Genomic DNA, 23,831 nt, shown 5'->3' with positions numbered 1-23,831 from the left:
ACTGAAACCCGATGTATTGAACGACAAATCCCAACTATTTTCTTGAAATGCATGATCTTGAATGATCTTTACAGGTGATGGAGATGAGAGTAGTGTAAAATTTCCATTACCAGTCAGTTGTTGAACAAGAGTCTTGAAATTAGAAGAGTCTGTAATATAAACTTTGGGCCGCAAAATCTTTAATAAAGTTTTGATGATTTGTTTCTTGTTCTTCTTCTTAGGTATTTTCATAGGAACTTGAGTGGACTTTGGTTTCTTCCCCATGTTGTCTGAGAAACTAGATAGGGATTTCAATTTGGCCTCGATTTTTTCGACCTCCACCTCCTTTGGAGAATACTAATTTGATATGAGAGGTGGAAATATACAACTTAGGCCACAAGACAGAAATATACTGAAAATGATGTTTATTGTTCATATGTAAATAACAACATCCACCCCAACCCAACCCTTCCCCCCCCCCCAAAAAAAAGAAAAAAGAAACACCATAACACCTCTCTCTATGTCTTTTTGTTATTTTTTTCCATTTTTTTTTTTTATTATTTGTGTCAGTTCATGAAGTTGAGTGTAGGAGAAAATGACACAGGTTGAATAATTAAAAACTATTATAGAAGATTAGACTAACAGCAAAGGCACGCAACTAACTATTCTCTAGCTCGTCTCCTTCTTCACTAGCTCAGCAGTTGAATCAGAACCCTCAACACAACTTTACCTTGAAGTTAGTACAAAGTAAATGTTCTTTCACAGTTTTAGGATCATCAGTGGTTGTATTATGTGGTACATAGGATCATTCCAAGTGTATTTTAACCGAAAAACAGAGAAATAACAAAAGTTATAATCAAGAACTTATCCATAACTGTTCCTGGAAATAATTCATAATTCATAAGATAAATCCATGAAAACAAAATAGAGTTGGTCCGGGGAGAATTTTCTTGCCGGACAAACACAAACGTTTAAGTTAATATAAGCATACATCATTATCAGAATGAAAGTGATCGAGACATTACATCACACTAGACTCCATTCCTACAAGAATAGTTATTTGAGACAGCAATTCCTCTTGTACAACAGATGCTGATGTGGCAACATCTTGTGTAGCTATCTTTTTTTTTGTTATCCCCTCATCCAACGGATTGCTACCAAGTGTCTCCTAATGGAATTCTAGCAGTCATTTTCTTTACTTGCAACATATCTCTATTTGAGAAGACTTGATGTAGCAAAAATTCTATGAACTTCTCCAGTCAAGAACTAATGCAACGGGAGACAAAAATTATTTAGCCCATATTTGTCTATCATTATTTCAAAACTCATTTTCAACTGCAATCTGAATTTTTTTCTTACTTTTTAATTACACAATCTCCAAAAATTCACCATTTCAAAATTTATTTTCATTGAATAATGTTGGACAAACAGGGGCTAAATAGTATCAAAATAAAAGGTGAATCGGAATGAAGGATGTTTCTTAAATCACTCGGGAACAAAAATTAGCCCAAAGAGGCAATGGCTAAGGTGTTCATAATCATACAAATCTAACCCAACAAAAATTACGAGTGATTTTTCATATCACAAACATGATAAATTTGATTCTTATTCTCACTATTTCTTTTTTCCCTAATCATACCCTACCGGATTATGCTATAACCAATGCATCTAGGACATGTTTTACTGGGTAAATCTATAGAAAAACATCGCATCTCTATTTCCTTAATCTTTCCAACATTCTGATAGGCTGATTTGTGCAATGTAATTCTCAAGTTATATTCAATATATCATCACAGCAAACTGTTTTTGTATTGATAAAATGAACAAAAATTAGTTGACAATTCCAAGTATTCCAGAAGCTTAGATCTCTCCCCACTTTTCTAAACAACTCACTGAATGCTCATCTAATTCCTCTCCCCATTTTATTCATAGGGTTTCCCTCTAACCTACTAATGAACATTCTAAAATAACAAATGACGTGGCAGCATCCATGTGAACCTGATACAAATCTATCACATTCCAAACAAGAATATTAAGTTTTAATAGAAAAAAGCCACAATTTTGTTCTGATTTCGATGTGATCACCAAAATATCCAGCCTCTTGGAAATATACAAGCCAACGACTTCAGGCAGCCATCTTGGGTAGTGTCACCTCAAGGAGTCATTCTCTTGTTATCTTTCAGTCGATCTCTACAAATTTAAACAGTACAGAACTATAGGCCATAAAAGGAGGATCTAAAAAAAGAAAAAAAAATTCATACAATTTCTAATAGATCAATGTTATGGTTCATTTCTTTCCAATAAATGCATACAACTGCAATAGATCATTGGTCATTTGTATATGTCCCACATATTAAATCCAGGTTTCCCATTGCAATGCTCCAATGATATAGAAAACAATATTCTGACTTTAGATGGGGAATAAGGCACTTTGGATTCACGGTTTAATGATGAACGGATTTTGAAGAACTTGCTATCCACCATATCATTTTGTTTGATCAATTTAAGGACAATGATGTTACAAATGAAATAATCAAGAACATGATTCCCAAAACAGAATTGCGAAATAATACGAGGTATAGAAGGTAAAGACAGAAATCAGATGATTGAATGTGTACCACCACCTATAGTGATATTTTGAAGGCAAATCTGGTGGAGGAGAAGATTTATGGACAGATTATTATGCTTGAAAAGGTTTATGATTCATTCCCTCTTAACGATGACCCCAGTTGCAGCATCAGAGAGTAAACAGGACTGAAGTCCTTGTCTCCTCTGGCCCTTACCTTTGCAGCATAATCATCCAAAGTTGATTTGATACCTTTCCAAATTTGATCCTCCCCTTGAGAATCCATCCACAGCGAATATTGGACAGGTGTAAGCTTGTTCCTTTGCAGAGGTGATTGCAAATCTTCGGGGCCCCGTGAATAGAGATGATGAAGTACGACACTTGGTGGAAGATCTTGAAGAAGTGGTGAGTCTCCCATTTGAGATGTTTCCAAGAAAATAACTGGTCGAAATGCTCGAAGGGCCCGATATGGTGCTCCAAGTTGCTCTACAGGAAACAAGTTTTGGCCTACTGCCAATTCAAGTTCAGCCATGTCCCTAGCCATTCTCAGCTTCCCTGATTCTGATAATGGTCTAACAAGTGAAGCATGTCTAATAAAAAAAATTAAAACCCGAGACGCCATGCTCCTCACAAGCCTTGTGCATATAGTTTCTGCTCCTGCAGAGATAGCGCCAGAAGAAGGTAAAAGCCTGGACAAAAATTCAGTCCGAAAATGAAGAATGCTCTTCTGCAATTCTTCCATGTAAGGTGAGGCATTGTTGTCCATAGCAGCATCCATGCTGAGAGTACCAAAATTCTGATCATGAATTTGCAAAATGCAGGACTCGAGATGATCAAGCATCGCTTGAAATAAGGGAGTTACTGAATCACAAGCAACACCATATATTGTACCAAGAGCAGGGGATAAAATATCTGAAGCGATACTTGGCAGTCCTGCTATCATTGATGTTACACGTCCATGGATTTCTTGCAGATGCTGACTTAATGTGAAGTTCTTGATCTGCGACGGTGTAGCAGGACCAGCTATTTGGCGTGCTTCAGGGCCAGTTGATATCTGCCATCAAAAATTACTTGTCAGATTGAATTGAGAGGGGAAGTTGTACATAGAGGGGTTACAAACCAAAGCCACGATAATTCATTTACTTACAAGATTAAGAATGTTATTTCCAAGTCATTATGTAAACAAAAAGTAATAAGCATAATGTCATGATTCACAAATAATCTCATTTGTTGTCTTTCCTAAACAAGAATGACTTTTCATCTTTCCCTAGTGTTATTAGAAGTTATAGTAATCAAAATCATCTCTAATTCATTTCAAACTCCTAATGGAAAAATTAATCTCTAAGACCAGTATAAACCATAAAATGAGAACACAAGAAGATTTTTCTTCCTCTCTTTTGTTTTCATGCTAGGTGTTTGCGGGGCTGTTAATGACAATGCATAAATTCATTACTATGAAATCAAACGATATTGGTCACTGACTATTAAAGATGAAGATCAAGTCAAAATGTCCAGAATAAGAATGCCAGACTATGAATTAGAGATGGGCAGAAATATACTGTTAGACTGAGGCTAATTCGAATAAGAAGATTCGACACAAGGATAACATGTGCAAAACAAATCCTAGAAGCTAAGCACTAAAAGTTGTTTTTAAGGTGTCCAGCAAAGTTAATCCCCTAATCATATGCAACTAACAGTAAAATAAAGACATAACATTCTTTAAAGCAAACACTTGGCATAATTTTGGCCAAAAGTGCAGTTTTCACTTTGCAATTTGGAAATCTGACTTAACCACGAAGATCGGTCCAGTTCATAGAAAAATCAGTCCAGGCATAGCAGGTTTAAATTGATTAAGGCTGGTGAAAATGGACAAGATATTGAACTGGAAAAGGAGACAATGGGTAAATTATATGGTTGGCACGAAAAGAAAACAGTAGCCAAGAGAAATTTTTACCTTTACTATAGTGTTTTGGGTAGGGATGGGTGCACAGTTCGCATCATAAGAAGACGCCTTAAACTGTTCAGCAGATGTCCTTGTTATTGAGAAAAAAGTATTCGCCCTTAATCGCCTGAAATCTATTTAGGACGGAATGGAGAACTAGAGGATTGTGAGGTACTATGATAGCTGCGTAAATGAACCTTTTGCTAGAAAGAGATCCTTTATCTGTAGTGTACTTTCTAAATTGCTAGTCCTCAAATCAGTCTCCCAACATATTATTAAATTTGTCAAGAATAGAAAAATTGGACAACTCTGGACAAAGATGAGTAAACAGTAGAGGTTGTATAACAACGAAAAATGAGAGACCAAAAAAAGGCCCCCCCCCACCCCCCCCAAATTTTTGCGTAAAATCATGGGATAACTTAAGTGGCAGATCTGAAGTGATATATGGAACAATAACAGCAGCAACTGAACCCATTAAATGAGACAAACATATAGAGGTTTGTAGTGGGTAGGGAATAGCACGAACATTTCGAGCACTTGGCTAGCATAGCCGCATAGGTTAGAGAAAGAAATGGGAATCATGCACATCTCCATAAATCCATGGGTAGAAAACAAAGATACATACTATATTTTAGTACAAGTTCATGCCTCCTAGACTTGGCAATTCAGAACAATCAATCCAGTGATAGTTATGTAGACAAGTGGATGGGTTCTCTAAAAGACATTATCATGTGAATATGTGGTAGTACTTACAGCAGCAACTGAACCCATTAAATGAGACAAACATATAGAGGTTTGTAGTGGGTAGGGAATAGCACGAACATTTTGAGCACTTGGCTAGCATAGCCGCATAGGTTAGAGAAAGAAATGGGAATCATGCACATCTCCATAAATCCATGGGTAGAAAACAAAGATACATACTATATTTTAGTACAAGTTCATGCCTCCTAGACTTGGCAATTCAGAACAATCAATCCAGTGATAGTTATGTAGACAAGTGGATGGGTTCTCTAAAAGACATTATCATGTGAATATGTGGTAGTACTTAATGACTAGCTATGTTTAGTATTAATCTTGATCTGTAATCAGATAATGCCTGGTCCTTATCTTGTGACTTGGAAGAAAGCTTTCCTGTATGTGCTAATCAGTGAATAAATATGGTTCATCAAAAGACATGATACTGTGGACAATCAAGACTTCTGATACACTGATCCACTCCACAAATTATTGAATTGAATAAAGCTACCCAAAATGTGGCGCATGGCACTAATGGGTACAAAACAATATTAATCCTCCTATTTTCATGTTCTAAAATTTATACACTTTAGTTTATGCTATGGTTTCAAAGCTGGTAAGGATGATTATTGATGTCTACACAACATACTTAACATTTCTTCAAAGACATCGAAGTAGTATTTGGGGCAGGAGACAAAATCAAGAGGTTTGGACTATGTCAATCAACTAGTTTGCTTATCTTTTTAAAGTGCCATCCCTGTGATCATTTAAATCTAAGTAAAACAGAAATAAAGGACTGTACAGAATAGAAATTCCCCTCCACCCCAAAAAAAAAATGTGGGTGGAATGGATTTCTAGAGGTAAAATATTAGGAATTTACAAGGAGAATAAAAGGGCACCTGATATTCGGCTCTTTCTGCAAGTAAAAGAAAAACTTTGCTGATTTCACGTAAGACAAGAAGAGTCAAACGTGCATCCAGATGCACAGCTTCAATTTCTTCCTGAATGCGCGATGTAATCCTTGAGATATGCTCTTTCGATGGAACAGTTCCACGGCTAGACATGTTAAATACAGAATTAACAAGATCAGAAAGTCGACTCAAGCAGAGCCCCAAAAATGCTGTCTGGAAAATCTCAATGGCAGCTATCATTTGTTCCTTTCCTTCTAAACTGAGAGCTGGGGGAACTCCTTTAACATCAGTATCACGTGAAATTCTTTCAAGAAGGTTCTCAATCGTAGACAATAGCTTTGGATACCCTGTAGTAAATATCTCCTTTACAAAGCTTGATGCAGTGAAAACAGACTTCATTTGACTTGCAAAAGATTTTACTAAAGCCTCCCAAACACGGTCAGTTAACATGGGATCACCTTCCTGAGAAAACATGGGCAGACATAAGCAGCTAACAGATGACTTGACATCACCAAAAAATTCAAAGGTATTTAAAAAAGAAAAAAAAAAGGCGAAGATCAATAAGAAGGTCAACTACATGAATGGCCAGGGAAACCCATTCGACAATTTGGATTTTTAATACTCGGAGCGTAAATGGGAGACTGAAGCCTGATTAACCCAAAGTTCATTCAAGATCGGCTTAGAAGATGAAATAGCCCAATGAATGGTACTCAAATGGTAAGCTCTAAGGCTCCGGATGAGTGCATCAATGAAGTTAAATTTAATTATAATTTTTTAAAATATATAATTAATTTAATTTTGTGATCTACCAAATGATTGTTGCTTCAGTAGTCAGGCCAAGAATTATACTAAGCATAGGTCTTAGACCGGGTGTCAAACAGTAGAACATTTGGCCAAAGTATGTACTTGTGCATCGAAAAATCTTCAAAAAGAGAGAGAGATTGTGCGTCTCTCAACTAAAAACTAGCAACTTATATACACTGCATTTGAAATAGATCCTGCACATTGCAAAGCTCCAGATGAGTCTGTCATTTCATAAATTCTGCAATACAGCTTGATTTTGACTCCTTGCAAGGACATGCTTATAATTTCTATGCAGCATTACAAGTAGCAAAAATGTGACTAACTAAACCAAAAATTCTGTTCTATTACAAAGTCAAATTTAACTAACTGTGTAATAGTTGATCAAGTAAACAGTTGAAGGAACATCTAGTCCCTGTTTGGTTCAGCTTAAAATTTGAATTAAAATTTATGTCAAAGTCAATAATTAATTATAACCATACATTTCATGGACCATAATTTTTCATCCATACATGCCATCGACTTATATCAAAATCTACTAAAAAATGATTTTTATCTAAACCAAGCAGGGGACTACTAAGTTTGAAATTAATTACTGAACAACAGAGAAAACTGCCGAGCATGTGCTCCAATATAACAACCAAAGAAACCCGAAATTTTTGCTGTCCCTAAAAACAATGAAGAAGAAGATTATCTTACGCGAACTCATTTAGAAATATCCATGAACATAAGGATAATATACTTGAAACCAATCTCTACTTCAACCAAAATGTGTATTTCCCTCAAATTGACCCTAAATGGAAGACTTTGAGATGCACTTAATACCTAGAAGTTTATAACATCAATTTTGAGCTCTTCAGAAGTTTAACCTAGCATCTAACGGAAATTGAAATAAAAGCTAATTAAAACAAATCAGATTGGTAAGAAACCCACTTATTCTTGTAAACATTCATTTTGGTTCATTCAAATTCTCTGCTACCTTCACCATCACTTGTTTAGACCTGTGTAACTTGTGTTAAGTTAAAGTAACCCTTGAGTTCATTCATCCAGTGGTTCTAAAGACAGAAAAATTCATCCCATATTACAAGGCCATCATAGCATAGTTGATCATAATGTTGATAAGATTATTGGAATTTCCTACAAATCAGCTATATGGTTGATTTTGCTCTATTTATCAGACTATTTATCAGATATTATCTTCATGCTTCTTATTAGGATATTGTTAGATAAAGTGTAAATACTAATATGTTGTATTCTATGTTTATCTGTTGATTACAACTGTTACATCCTAGTTTACAGCTAACAGTTTCAAGTAGTTAGGCAGTGGACATATTATATATAGATGATCAATCCAGAAATTATTGGAATGAATAATATTTTTCCATACCTTTATTATCAAAATGGTATCAGAGCAAGTAAATGTATTTTAGATTAGTTAAACGTGAATTGAGAGAGACACTTAAATAGCGACTGCAAATGACGGCGAGAAGCTGGAGAATCCCATTGATAAATTTGCATCTGTTAGTGGAACAATACAGTAGATTAGTGGCAATGACAGTTCTCTCCAAATCACAGTTCATAAACTGACTGGCCCAAATTTCATCCCCTGGTCACAATCTATTCGTGTTCGTATTGTGATTACAGGAAGGGGTAAAATTGGGTATATCAATGGCGAAATTCAAGAACAAGAGAAAGACTGCACAAAGTGGAAGGTTTGGCAAGCAGAAAACTCAATGGTGATGGCTTGGCTAATTAATTCTATGACTGAGGATATAGGACAAACATTTCTATACTACAAGACAACCCAAGAGGTGGGATGCCATCTGTGACACATAATCGGATCTGGAAAATGAAGCTAAGGTATTTGAGCTGAGGTGCAAGCTGAAAGAGTTGAAGCAGGGTGATCAAAACGTCACTCAGTATTGTAACTCTTTGACTAAATTATGACAAGAGTAAGACTTATACTGTGATATCGACTGGAAGTGTTGAGATGACAGCAAGAAGTATCGACCTCAGGTGGAAAAAAAACAGATATATGACTTCCTAGCTGGCTTGATAAAAGAACTAGATGAGGTTCGAGGACAACTTGTTAGCACCCAGCCCTTACCATCAATCCGAGACGTGTTCGCAGAGGTTCGTGGAGAGGAATCCAAGAGACGTGTGATGCTTGGAACCATGAAGACTGGTGGTTATGATGGATCTGTTTTGATGTCCAAAGGACCTGAATTCAATGACAGTACAGAGAAAGGGGGAGAAGCAGGATCATTCTTTACCAGAGTACCTGGGAACAATAAAAAGAACAACCGGTTCACAAAAAAAGGAGACAGTATTTGGTGTGACTATTGCAATAAGCCAAGACACACTGGAAAATTGCTGGCAACTTAACCAAAGGATGCAGATTTTAGAAACAATCGAGGTTCTCAATCAAAGTATACAGATCGAGGAGCAAATATGGTGGGCTATCACAACCGTGGAATTGATGGAGACTTGGGTCAAATCTCTTACTTGAAAGATCAGATTATCAGTCTCTAGAAGATGATAAATGGTAACAACAATCCTTCTTCATCCTTATAGCTCAGAAAGGTAATCATTGTGCAGCTCTCACTATTTCACACCTGAAAAACAATCCTGGATCATAGATTCAGGGGCTATTGATCATATGACAGGATTTCATAATATATTCAAGACTTATTCATAACATTCAAGCAGTCTTAAAGTGAAAATAACAGATGGTTCATTAGCCCCTGTTGTTGGGATTGGAACAGTAGTTATTAATAAAGATCTAAAATTGGAGTCTGCTTTATATGTTCCTCAGTTAACATGCAATCTAATTTCAGTTAGTAAACTCTCTCAAGATCGGAATTGCTGTGCTAATTTCTACCCTACTTCTTGTCAATTTCAAGAACTTTCTTCGGGGAAGATGATTGACAATGCTAAGGAAAGAGGAGTTCTCTATCTGTTTGAAGAAGAAGAGAATGGTGATGAAGAAGAACATGAATCCGGTGGTTGTTTTCCAAGTTCTACCGTGTCAAGTCATATGTTAGAAATAATGGTGTGGCATTATAGATTAAGCCAACCAAGCTCTATGTATTTGAAACATTTGATGCCATCTTTGTTTAAAAATAAAAATCCAATCAATTCCAGTGTCAGGTTTGGGGTACGAAAGCGATAATAAAATTCTTGTACCAAGAATTGAAATAGGAAAATCTAGGAATAACTTGCTTGTATTAATTTGACAATGAACGAATGAATGAAAATTGTACAATGTATCCTATATTTATAGACAAATTATCCCTAATCCTAAAAGTACTTGAAGATTGAAATAAGGAAACTATGAAATTAATAAAACTCTAATCTAATTAAAACTTCTAAAAACTATAATCCTAACAAAAGTCCTATTACAAGAAAACTAAAAAGAAATCAAACTCCTAAAAAATATAAAACATCTTAGTAGTAGGAAACTAATTGTAGTTGTACTACATCAATCCCCTCCACTTGAAAGAAAACTCATCCTCGAGTTTTGCTTTTGCAAGGAAAAGAAAATCTATCAATGTGGAGGAAAATACTCAAAAAATTCTATCAATACTGATATTGAAAAAATTTCAATTTCTTGATGTGCTCGATAAAGTTATTTTCTTCAATTTCATTGTTTGAAGGCAATTTTGCTTCCACCATGCTCATACTATTTTCTTCATAGATAATTCCTATATAACCTTCCTTTGTTAACGAAGTATAATTCGATTTCTCTTCCTTCGGTCCACTCTCATAAATCCATAATGACACGGGTTTGCAAAGGTCGTGATTTGTACACCTTGCGCCTATCCCATCAAGCCTTGGTCCCACCTATTGTTGTCATTGGTGATCAACAAGGAGCTAGAGTCTCTTTTGCAGGCCTGGATCGAAGTCTAGACCTATTCTAGAGTGTGTGTTAATGTCCGCTACAACCCTAGGGGTTCCTCTCGTTGAATCAGTGTCTCCTTCGTCATCGCCAGAATCTGGGTTGTCTTCTTTCTGCCAATCATCTTGTTTGCCGGGTTCCTCCTCCATGGGCTCGTGATTCTTCTCAACAGTCAACGCAATCAGCATCTACGTGATTTTGCAAAGGGTCTCACACCTACCCAATTGTTCTACACTGGACTCACAGTGATTCTGAATAGTCATCGCAATTAGTATCCGCGTGTATTGTGAAGAGCTTCTTCCATCCCATCAAGTCATCGTTCAATTTTTTCAAACCTCCGTTCGTTGTCTATTGTTTGCTTACCACTCGAACCGTCTTCAGCCATCAAATTAAGGCCAGTCCTTGCTCTTATACCAATTTTGGTGCGGAAGCGATAATAAAATTCTTGTACCAAGAATTGAAATAGGAAAATCTAGGAATAACTTGCTTGTATTGACTTGATAATGAATGAAAATTGTACAATGTATCCTATATTTATAAGCAAAATTATCCCTATTCCTAATAGTACTAGAAGATTGAAATAAGAAAACTATGAAATTAATAAAACTCTAATCTAATTAAAACTTCTAAAAACTCTAATCCTAACAGAAGTCCTATTACAAGAAAACTAAAAAGAAATCAAACTTCTAAAAAATTTAAAACATCTTAGTAGTAGGAAACTAATTGTAGTTGTACTACTTCAGTTTGTCAATTTGCGAAGCATCAAAGAGCTCATTTTAAGCCACATACTTACAAAAGCTCAAAGCAGTTAGCACTAGTCCATAGTGATATTTGAGGTCCAGCTAGAGTTTCCAATCTTTCACATACTAAGGGATTCATCATACCCGTCTTTGTTGGGTCTTCCTCATGAAAAATAAATCTGAAGCAATATCCATTGTGCATAACTTCTACAATATGATTTTCACCTAGTTCCAAACCAAACTTCAAGTACTAAGGATAGACAATGGAACTGAATATTTTCCTTCAGTGCTAAAAACATTTTTTCAAGAAAAAGGGATCATGCATCAAAGTTCATGCATTGACACACCCCAACAAATGGAGTCGCTGAGCGTAAAAATAAGCATTTGTTAGAAGTTGCTAGGGCTATTATGTTTGGATCAAATACACCTAAACACTATTGGGGGAAGCTATTCTTACAGCAACATATTTAATCAATAGACTTCTTCACAAGTTATTCAATACAAAACACCTATTGAGATGTTTACACAAGAACATCCTCATGCACAAATATCCAATCTCCCACCAAAAATATTTGGGTGCACTGCATTTGTTCATGTCCATAGTATACATAGATCCAAACAGAACCCTGAGCTATAAAGTGTGTGTTTCTTGGTTATAGTTCCACCCAGAAGGGCTATAAATGTTATTCTCCTACCCTTAGGGAATTTTTTGTAACCATGGATATTACCTTCTTTGAAAACAATCCTTTCTGTACCACTTCACTTCAGGGAGAGACAAATAATGAAGTTCAGTAAACAATCCTTTCTGTACCACTTCACTTCAGGGGGAGACAAATAATGAAGTTCAGTGGGATGTGACAATTCTTGTTTCAAATTTAAATTCAGATTTAAACCCAAATCCTAGTTATTTGAGCGATACACAACAAAATCAACCTAATCCAAATCCAATTGAACCCGAAGCAGAATTAGCAAGGACTAATTTATACCCCATATCCAGATTCTGGTTCAAAGGACAATAACAAATTCATTCCTACCGATACTTTATTCAATCACAAGCACCCAACAGAGGTGAATCTGGATGCTACCAGGCCACAGGAATTCAAAGTTTGCTCAAGGACACAACACACAAAGACTAAATCTGCCTTGCATGACCAGGATTTGGAACCTAAGGAAGCTCCTCGAAGACAAGGTAATCATGATGATAATTACCTATTGCCTTAAGAAAAGGGGTTAAGACGTACTCAACATCCTATCTCCAATTTCATATCTTATTCTCGAATATCTTCTACACACAAAAGTTTCTTGTCCAGTCTTTCTACAGAGGAAATACCAAGGAACATTGAGGAAGCTATGAAGACGAAGAAATGGAAGAAGGCAACTAGGGAGGAAATGAAATCTTTAGAAGGTAACAATACGTTGGAAATTGTGAGGCTGCCAGAAGGAAAGAAAACAGTGGGTTGTAAGTGGCTGTTTACAATTAAATATAATGCAGATGGCTCAATAAGTAGGTACAAGGCGAGGTTGGCTGCTAAGGGATTTACCTAGAACTTTTGGAGTAGATTATTCAGAAACATTTGCACCTGCTGCCAAATTATATACTATAGGTGTTTTACTCTCTTTGGCAGTCAACTTGAGTGGCCATTGGAACAACTAGATGTGAAGAACGCTTTCTTAAATCGAAAAATTGAAGAAGAAGCATATATGAATATTCCACCTAGTTTCATAAATGAAAATGATAGGAATAAAGTGTGCAAGTTAAAAAAGTCATTATATGGATTAAAACAGTCCCCAAGAGCTTGGTTTGGGACATTTACAAAGGACGTTTGAAGTCTCGGTTTCACTCAAAGCCACTCTGATCACACTATGCTTGTTAAGTTCAATTGTAGTGGAAAGCTCATAAAACTTATAGTCTATGTGGACGACATTATTGTTACTGGAAATGATGATGAGGAGAGAAAGCAATTGAAGGCACACTTGGCACAAGAATTTGAAATAAAAGACTTAGGCAGGTTAAGATATTTCTTAGGCATGGAAATTGCAAGAAATCACACTGAACTGTCTGTGTCACAACGAAAGTATACTTTAGATCTCCTACAAGAAACTGTTATGCTTGGTTGTAGACCAATAGATGCTCCTATTGATCCTAATCAAAAATTGGGCTATAAAGAAGGAAGTATCCCTACTGATAAAGGCAAAAATATCAAAGGCTAGTGGGAAAGCTAATTTACCTATCACATACCACATCTGATAAAGCATTTGCAGTAAGTATGATCAGCCAATTTATGCATAGTCCAAGTGAAGAGTATCTAGAGGTGGTGTACAAGATATTAAGATATTTGAAAGGGACACCAGGAAAAGGACTAATATTCAAGAAACAAGATAATAGAAATTTGGAGTGCTACACTGACGCTGATTGGGCAGGTCAATTGATGATAGAAGGTATACTTCTCGGAATTGTACCTATTTATGGGAAAATCTTGTAACTTGGAGTAGTAAGAAGCAATCTATAGTTGCTCGAAGTAGTGCAGAGGCAGAATTCAGAGCCTTAGCTCTTGGGATATGTGAGATGTTATGGCTGAAACGAATGACTGAAGAATTGAAGGTTCAAATAATCCTTCCAGCCACATTGCATTCAGATAACAAAGCTGCCCTAGACATAGCACAAAATCCTATTCACCATGATAGGACTAAACACGTAGAGATTGACTGCCACTTTATAAAGGAGAAAATTGAAAATGGAAGTCTATCCATGTCTTATGTTCCAACAGCAAACCCAGCGGCTGATGTACTGACAAGAGAATAGCAAAGCAACAATTTGATTGGCTGATTGATAAACTAGGAATGAAAAATATCTTAAAATCTGCTTGAGAGGGAGTGTTGATAAGATTATTTGAATTTCCTATAAATCAGCTATATGGTTGATTTTGCACTATCTATCAGATATTATCTTCATGCTTCTTATTAAGATATTGTTAGAAAAGTGTAAATACTAATATGTTGTATTATATGTTTATCTGTTGATTACAACTATTAGATCCTAGTTTACAGCTAACAGTTTCAAGTAGTTAGGCAATGGACATATTATATATAGATGTACATGATCAATCCAGAAATTATTGGAATGAATGATATTTTTCCATACCTTAATTATCAAAATTCATGCTGTAAATACTCATCACCATTAATTAAATAAAAAAGTCCAAGAAATCAACTAAAAACTATCAGAAAATTCATAATAACTCCTCATTCTATCAAGAACTACCAAAACCACACTCAACCAGCGCACCTGCATGACCTCATCGAGCAATAGAACATGAGTAAATGGATCACGCTTCTTAGACAACACCCTCTGCAAGTGCCAAACTGCTACAACAGTGGAATGCAACTGGTCCATACAACCACTCATCCTTTGCCAAAGTCCCTCCTTTGCCTTTCCTCCACCCCCAATCTGCGGCGTACCATGCCTCTGCACTCCACCCGGCATCCCAGCCCCGTACGCCCCACCACCAGAAATTGCCTTCATATCCAATGCATTACTTATGCTCTTCAAGCCCGTTTGCTTATACTTACTTACCAACCCATCCACAGTTCCTCTCAACTCTCCCAAGTTATAAAATACTTGCAACCCTAACCCCACCTCCGCTTGGTTCAAATTCTCCAATCCCTTCTCCAATACTTTCATCCCCTCGGCTCGAATTTTTGACCCTGTCTCAATTACCCATTTTAACTCCGAATCAATCGCATCAATCCCTGATAAATGGGACTCATTATACAGCGTTAAGATATCAAAATGCAACTGCGCTGCCTTAGAAAGATCCCACTTTTCCGGTTCGGGTTGGGAATTAACAAGATTCTGGAGCTTCTGAACCAGTCGAAGAGTACGAAGTGTGGACTGGAGAAGGAGAGAGGTAGAATGTAAATTATTGAGCTGGAGGGTCTGTGCAGCAATCAAGCGGTGGGGATCGGAGAGTTCAGCGCGAGCTTGGCGGAGAGAGGACTGAAGAGACGAAAGAGAGGAGCGGAGAGAGGAGAGGGAGGATTCCGAGGCTTTGAGGGAAGAGAGCTGGTTAAGGAGGTCCTGGTGGCGGGAGAGGACCTCGTGGCGGAGCTGGGTATCGAGGAGACGAAGGCCTTCCTGGAGCTTTTCAATACGGGAGGCAGCGGAGCCGGAGGATAGAACAGCGGAGGAGAATTGGGCGGGATTGAAATCAGGGGAGAGGAAAGCAGAGAAAATTGGGTCAGTGGTGAAGGTGTCCAGGGCGGATGGCGTAGGGGGGAGGCGTGCTGAAGTAGGGAAGGTGGTGAGAATGGAATTGGCATTTCCAGTGGCAGTGGTGGGAGTGGTAGTGGCCGTGGACGGAGAGTTCTTGAAGGTGGAGAGGCGTTGGAGCGGGGATCTGGGAATTGTAGGAGAAGCCATGATCTATGCCAGTGTGCAGATCAGAACGTGGTGGTGGTACGTTTTAGTCTTTTAGACAGGTTAAAGATGCGAAAGGCCATGAAATTTTATTTCCGCTCATTTTAGTCATTGAACTTTAAAATATATTCAAATTATTACTAAATTTTAACACATTGCACTTCACTTACTCGTTATGTTTCATAGGTTACTAAGGGGCTGTCTGGGCATGCTATATAGCAAAATTGGGACCGTTGAGAATAAAAAAATGGTCCGTTGGACAGTTGTTTAATGGAAAAAGGCTCACAATTTTGCAGACTAACAACAGGCATTTTACCTTCATTTTTTCAACATTGCCCTCCTCATTGAATGCTCAATCACCAACACCTTTCTCTCTCCCTTCTTTTTCCACATACTCATCGGAAAATGCATATTTCTTTCCTCACAACCAGCTGATAAATTAGTTCCAGATCTGATCGCAATTTTTTTCCCTACGTCAATTAGCGATTTCGACAGCACATAGTTGACTTCTTCTTTCGGACTATTATATTTCTCCTCGTCGACGGGGACAATTGTTTGTACAAGACAGACGTCGACTGCACCCGTCTGCCAATCACCGCTTGGTCGCTTACACCAGGGATCCATATCTCCCCTCGGTAAGTGACGAAGGTTCCATCATTTTTTTGTATACGATCACACAGTCGAAGATGTGCAGGACAAGGTTCGTCATTTTGAAGATAGTGGACACGAAAACCTACATGACATTCATCCACTTAGCGAGGAGAGCAGCGGGTCAAGTGATGAGAGTGAGAGAACGGATAAGGCTGCTTCCACCATGGACGGCTCGAGGGCACGAAGCGGGGACAAACGTACATCTGGCAAGAAGAACAAAAACGAGAAGAGAGCAAAAATATCCACGACGAATTTATCCGAATTTGTTCAATAGGCTGCCTCTGCTAGTGAAGCACTAGCAGCTAAAATCAACAGCTTGGTTGGTCCTGCTGTGCCGACTGCAAATACGCTCATGACAGAGTTGCTGTCAACAAGCCGACTCGAAAAAAACTAATATGTAATTATGGACGTTATCGTTCCTGTCACTGAGGTAAAATCGGGAGGTACTTGCAATGCAGGAAAACACAAATGACAAATTTGATTGGGTTGAGTGGAACTGATAGAAGTACAGGATGGCCCACCTGAAGTGAAAAATGTGAAACGAAATGTTGTGTTTTCCGTTACAACCGTATTACGTAGACCCCTTGTACATTTATTTTCATGTTTTTTTATGTTTTCGTATAAGGCATGTGTATGCGAACACTGTTGGACTATACTATTACTACTGCTATTATGCACTCATATCTGTACTTCAGATTTCGTTGTACTTTCAAAATTTTTATTCAGCCCTATTGCCCTATCACTCCAGTTGTTGACATGGTAATTATACATTACGTTTTTGCAAGAATCATGCTAAAGCACTTTCAAATCATACACTGTCCATCAATTGATTCAAGAATTTATTTTTTTTAATTGGCAACAGGTTCATGTGTTGCTACGAGACCATAAATTGTATCTATAAAAGAGACCTTTTAACCAATCTCTCCCATTCTATAAAATTAACTTCCAAGGAATGCAATTGGGGTATTCTTTTTCTTCAACTTAAACTCAAAGGACGTGAGGCAATATCTTTGCAAGTACTAAGTGGAATGGTGCATACATTCGATTTCAACTGTGTGCTTCTACCGTCTTCTGATGGTGAAGGCGAGATAGGAGAAGAGGAATTTCTGCAAGAGCTTGAAGAGGACATTGTCCAATGGAATCGATACTGTCAAATGTCAGAAGTAGATGCGGCAACCTACTATCGCAAACAGAGACGTCGAATAAGAAGATTCATGTTCACAAGGAATGGACACATGTTTATGCTGGATGCCATGTAATCCGAAACAGTGTTATGCCGAAGTCAGGATGTATCCCGCCATGCTGGGTACGTTCACGCATATACTTCATGACGAATACGGACTACATAGTGGCCAGCAAGTTGATGTGTATGAACAAGTTGGGATGTTTTGTGTATATTAGCGCACGAAAAAGGCTACAGACAAGTTTGAACGCTATTCAATCATTCTTTGGAAACTAATCCCGAACGGTGTCATGCCAAATTCAGGATGTATCCCACCATGTTGCTTACATTCACGCATATACTTCGTGACGAATACGAACTACATAGTGGCCAGCAAGCTCATGTGTATGAACAAGTTGGGACGTTTTGTGTATATTAGAGCACGAAAAAGGCTACAAATAGGTTCGAACGCTATTCAATCATTCTTTGGAAACTATTGCACACTACTTTAAAGTTGTACTTGGAGCTACATGCGAATTGGGTTTATCTCACATCAAACCTGACCCAAACTACAATCATTGTGTAGAGCATCACGTACCAAATTTGAACAAGCATCCATTGTTCGAGAATTATAGGTGCGACTGACGGAACGCATGTCAAAGCTATTTTGCCACGGACGAACGAGTCAATTTCATTGGACGCAAGGGCATTCCAACACAGAATGTTATGGCAGCATATAATTTCAATTTATGTTTCACATTTGTGCATGCAGGGTGGACGGGAACCACGCATGATTCATGCATGTTGGCTCGATCTGTACATAGTCCTGAAATTGATTTCCCGCATCCTGCCCTAAGAAAATATTATCTTGTCGACTCGAGATTCGCCCATAGACCTGGGTACATGGCTTTGTATAAGGGTTCAAATATATTGTATCATTTTTAGCAGTTCTAAGATGGTCAGATTGGTCGCAGGTGAAACTTTCGCAGCGCGCGTGAGAGATTTAACTTCAAGCATTCGTCGTGCAAAAATGTCATCGAGCGTTCATTTGGTGTGTAGAAAAATCGATGGAAAATACTCGATCGTATGCCAAGTTACAATTTCAAAGTGCAGACTATCGTTGTCATAGCTACAATGGGCATACAAAACTTCCTTCGACGGGCTAGAGTTGTGAATGAAGCGTTCACAAGAGTAGAGACGGATCCCGATGCGGCGGAGGTAGAACTTCCTGACATACATGAGCAAACCGTTGCTGAATTTAATGCTCCAGAAATGCAACGAAATGAATGGGATCATTTTCACGATTATTTGGCTCAAAGTTAGTGAACATGTGTTCTTATAACAACGCTGTTCGCGTACAATAATATAGTACATTAATTTTCCACTTGTTTGTATCTTCGTTCGTTGTCATGCTTGTAGGATTCGAAAATGGAAATTAAGAGCTACGTGGTTTCGACATTTGACGTTCCTTCATTTTGCAATTTACGTCAAAAGTATTACGACCTTACAAACCTTCGTACAGTTAATTTTCTCGAAATTATTTTCAGTTATTGCCAATTTAAAAATGTCAGTGATTGTCACAAGTGTCGGACGAGTTTTCCCTTCTTGCACTTGATTGGTGGGCCCATGCACACACTATTGTGGCTTCAAAAAACGTGTAAACAATAAAGGCTGCCAGAATATTTACTTGGTCAAACTTTGTGTTCAATTGAGGAAAGAGAAAATGACTCCATACTAACCGGTTTGTGGGAGGGTAAAATGATCACTCTAATTTTCTATTGCAAGACCACGCAAGTAATCGGCTGACAGTGGGCCCCTATGATGTGATTGTAAAATTGATTCTAGTGGGGAGATAATTTCTACCAGACGGGATCTGAACTTTAAAATAGCTCTGAGTGATCATTGAATTTTTAACACTTTACACTCCATCACTCACCAATCATGTTTCATCAGTAAATGAACTTATATGTTCGTGAGGCTTTATTCAGTGAGTTTCAAAATACTTTCGAATTGGCAATAAATTTCATAATATTTTTGAGTAAAGTTGAATTTTTTCTGTGAGATTTGACCTAAATCAAAAAATAAAATAAATATCAAATAAATAGTGAGACTTTCAATCTAATATGAGAATATTGTTAATGATAAAAATATATATATATATATATATATAATTTTTGTAGTCATCAAAAGCTATGTTCAATGAAATAGAAGAACACTAGCTTCAAATTAATATAAATCTTAATTTAGATTATAATTTTCCTTTACATCAAGAAAATAAAATGCAGAAATTTTCGATTACAAGTCAATAACACTAATCATGACTAATAAAATATGATTTCTAGAGTTGTCACAAAAGTAAATAAAACGGATGTATAAGTTCAATAACTAATGGAACATGTTGAGTGAGTTGTATAGTTCAATATGTTAAATTTCAATTATCATTCGAAAGCATTTTAAAATTCCAGTGACTAAAAATATATGGTAAATGAGTAATGGAGTGCAATATGTTAAAATTCAATGACCATTTAGAAGCATTTAAATTTTAGTGAGTAAAGCGTGACGGATGTATAAGTTCAGCGACTAATGAAGCGTTTAACTCGTGTGAAAGGTTATGAATGTTGGATGCTAAAAAAATTAAGACTAGAATAGCAATATTTGCGAAGACCGAAACTAGAATTGTAAATTTTCCATACTTACAAGCCAAACATGTTATTATTAAATTAGCTTACAATTACCCCTAAATGGTTGCAAGTGCTGAAAATGGTTAAGGCACGGTAATGCCTTGTTTCCATGTTGATGCCAGGATTGAGATGTACTTGCAAAAATGTTGATAATCATTTGAGAACGAATGAGTTGGTAGTGCATGGACGAAGACATGGCACGGACGGAGCCTAGCATGAAATTCAGTATGTGGGTAAGTTTGAAGTTGGCTGGAATAAGTTCACTAATGTGGTTACGTTCACCATTTACATGTTAATGTATTAACATGTGCAAACAATTTTTACAAACAAGTTGGTTACCAGTTCGATAAGGGTAGTTTTCGAAGAGGTGTCAGCCATACGAATTTATAAATATTCAAGGCATGAGTATGTGCATTGTTGTGATTTATACCCAATTTTTTGAGTTGTCTTCATGTTGTGGTAATAAAAGTTGAGAAGTATTTTCCTGCACATGCTATGTTAATTTCTAATCCTTTCATAAAGTATTGCAAATCTTCATTACATAAAGAAATTTGAATGTCATTGGTTGTTGACTAAGTGATAAATTTAGGATGTGCTTGACTGCAAACATGAAATTTGCATGAAAAGAAAATAAATTATAGATAATTCAATTGCCTAAACTTATTTGTATGGAAATTAATAATTAAGTGTATTTAATTGATTTAATTTTCAACCTAAAAAATATTATACTTGTTCATTTTTTATTGGAGAGTAAATGAGAGAGTAGATAGATAAGAAAAAGTGAATTACCTGTAAAATAAAAATCACATCTTTCTAAAGAAAAATATTTTTCTCATTTTTTAAGAAAATATGGTCAAATGACTTACAGTTGAAAAATATTTTTCATGAAAAAATTGTCAATCAAACATCCCAAAAGTAGAAATTAGGGAAAATGTATTTTTTTTCCAACCAAATTTCTATTTTTTGTTGTTTAATTGCCATTTTTCCATAGAAAACATATTCCATGGGAAAAATGTGTTTTTTCCACCCAAAGAGCAGTGGACGTGGGTTTCCTATTTTTGGTTTTAGGGATGGGTGGGGAGGTTTGGGGAAGATGAATAGTATTTCTCCTTTTCCATTTTTTTATTTAATTGTTTTATTGTAAAATTTGTAAATATACCATTTTGCCCTTCATTTAATTTGTCAATTTGAGTGAAAATTTTAATATGAGTGTTGACCAACGGAATCTTGGACAGAACATGTTATATGGACTTCAGCTATGATCAAAGTAAAAGGGTTTGGGATTGCTACCATAAAAATAAATGGTTAAGGTATAGTTTGCAACAAATTGAAAGGTATAGGACCTCTGTTGCAATTTTTCTTATTAAATTCATGCTTGCACACACAAATATGCTAGGCTGCATTCCGAGTGGTCACCGAATCTACCTGGAAAATTTTAATTTTGGATTTAATAGTAAAGTTCAATTATCCCTCGAAAGCATTTTAAAGTTCAACAAGTAAAGTGTTACAGAGGTATGGTTCAATAGCTAATGAAATATGATGAGTGGGTCATGAAGTTTATCGTGTTAAAGTTTACTGAAAATTCAAAAGCATTTTAAAGTTGAGTAATTTATGAAACATGGTAAATGAATAATGAAGTACAATGTGTTAAAGTTCAGTTACCACTTGGAAGCATTTTAAAGTTCAGTGAGTAAACCGTGACGGATGTATCAGTTATGTGACTAACGAAACATTTAACTTGTTGAATCTTTAGGGATGCTTGTTTTATTTGTTTATTAGTTTAATGTTTTTTGAGATTATGTTAATATTCATTGTTTATGTTTGAATTGAGAAGTCAAAATGGATACTGCCATGCTATGCCACTGTAACGTCGCAGCCAGAAACTTCCTATTATGATTTCCTCGAAATTTAATCTGGCCTATTGCTGATTGCTAGGAGCATGCAATTGTCTTTTCCTTATCCAGTTTTATTATAGGTGTTTGTTTCATTAGAGTTCAGGAAACTGCAGTGATTTTCATTCTGCAGGTGTTTGTCCTAAGTCATGAAAATGGTCCTGCGAAGTGGCCATATCGACAGGGAGACATCTGAAAGCAAGACAGAAACGGATACTCAGTAGATTAATTTACTCTCTGCTTTGAGGAAGAAAGCTGTCAAAGAGGGAAAACAAGCTCTGAAGCTTGGTGTTTAAAACAAGTTTTATCAGTTGAAGAAAATGGTACTTCGTCAAATATTCAAGTCACCTGTGTCGAGTCGAAAGTTTCAATTGTGTATTTGGGCCATATGACGGGGTTTTAGAAATTTCTAACGACCATCTCTAAGTTTCACATCAAGCATGAATATATTGAAAATTATTTATCTTATAAATCGATTTTAAGGGCAATTGTGGTAGTGTATTTGCACGCTAAGTTGCATTTTTTTTTTTCATCACCAGCCAGCTTGCACAAGCATAATGTCCTTTCCCTTATCGTGTCTCAACATGGGCAGATTCGGGGGGGACTGGCCCCAAGTCCAATTCCCATTTTTTGTAGTAAAAATTAAATAAGTAAAAAAATTATGTGTAATTTATTAATACTTTTACGTATTAGTCCGACTTAAAAAAAAATTTTGGATCAATTCCTGTGTCTCAATATTCATCACACTAATTTGAAACAAAAGGACAGTGGGCAAAAGTTTTCTATAAAACAAATACAAAAATAAGTATGTTAAATGGTCTATATTTCATGGGATAAAGGAATTAAGAAATGAAGTTCGCCATAAAATTCGGAGGTAACTGTGTTGACGTGGACTGAAACGTGTAAATGCCAGTAGAAAATCTTCGCACGTGTTAAGCCATTGTCAGTTATGGTCAAATTATGGTGTCAGACCCGTGACCCCGTGCGTTACCCTTCTCCTCTCAAAAAGAAAACCGTAATTTTTGGGGCCAACTTTGCTCCACTGGTGAGAGGGGTTGATAGCTTTCTTGACCAAACACTCATAATAGGGGGATGGGAGCCACTATTTTTAATTTTTTTTATTAACATGGGCTTCATATGCAAATGAGAAGATGTCAAAACTTCAATCAACAATTTTCGATCAACCCAACCCAATTTTTTTTGGGACATTTCAATTTGACCACCCCACGATATATGTATAATAAAAGAGTAATATTAGTCATTGTTTGCGACTACAATAGTCATTTTATATAGCTCATGTTTGAGTCACATTCTAAGAAGAAAAATGCATTATTCATGTCAAATCAATGAAAAATGTATGGTTAAAGAATAAAGAAAAATTTTATATTTGAGTGTATATTATTTTATTGAAGAATGTGTGGTTGAAATAATGTCAAATTACTGTTGAAGAATGTAT

At 36.5% G+C, this 23,831-nt stretch overlaps 1 protein-coding gene across 1 annotated transcript; it reads right to left on the bottom strand.

Moving 5' to 3' along the window:
* Nucleotides 1-1,972: 1,972 nt before the first annotated feature.
* LOC111372079 (conserved oligomeric Golgi complex subunit 5) lies at nt 1,973-16,034 on the bottom strand. The gene is made up of 3 exons (XM_022994250.1): nt 14,859-16,034; nt 6,122-6,595; nt 1,973-3,599 (listed from the first exon to the last, which is right to left on the bottom strand). The coding sequence occupies exons 1-3, from the start codon at nt 15,990-15,992 to the stop codon at nt 2,676-2,678; spliced, it is 2,532 nt and encodes an 843-aa protein (XP_022850018.1). The 5' UTR covers nt 15,993-16,034; the 3' UTR covers nt 1,973-2,675.
* Nucleotides 16,035-23,831: the final 7,797 nt, after the last annotated feature.

Source organism: Olea europaea, chromosome 23 (genome assembly GCF_002742605.1).
Source record: "Olea europaea var. sylvestris chromosome 23, O_europaea_v1, whole genome shotgun sequence".
Taxonomy (NCBI): domain Eukaryota; kingdom Viridiplantae; phylum Streptophyta; class Magnoliopsida; order Lamiales; family Oleaceae; genus Olea; species Olea europaea.
This window is presented reverse-complemented; position numbering and strand designations above follow the sequence as displayed.

Coding starts and splice junctions, on each gene's coding strand:
- LOC111372079 (XM_022994250.1), bottom strand. CDS start 15,992: ATGGCTTCTCCTACAATTCCCAGATCCCCGCTCCAACGCCTCTCCACC. Junction 6,596..14,858: donor TGCTCGATGAGGTCATGCAG/GTGCGCTGGTTG, acceptor ATGTTTTCTCAG/GAAGGTGATCCCATGTTAAC. Junction 3,600..6,121: donor CAGAAAGAGCCGAATATCAG/GTGCCCTTTTAT, acceptor TTTTGATGGCAG/ATATCAACTGGCCCTGAAGC.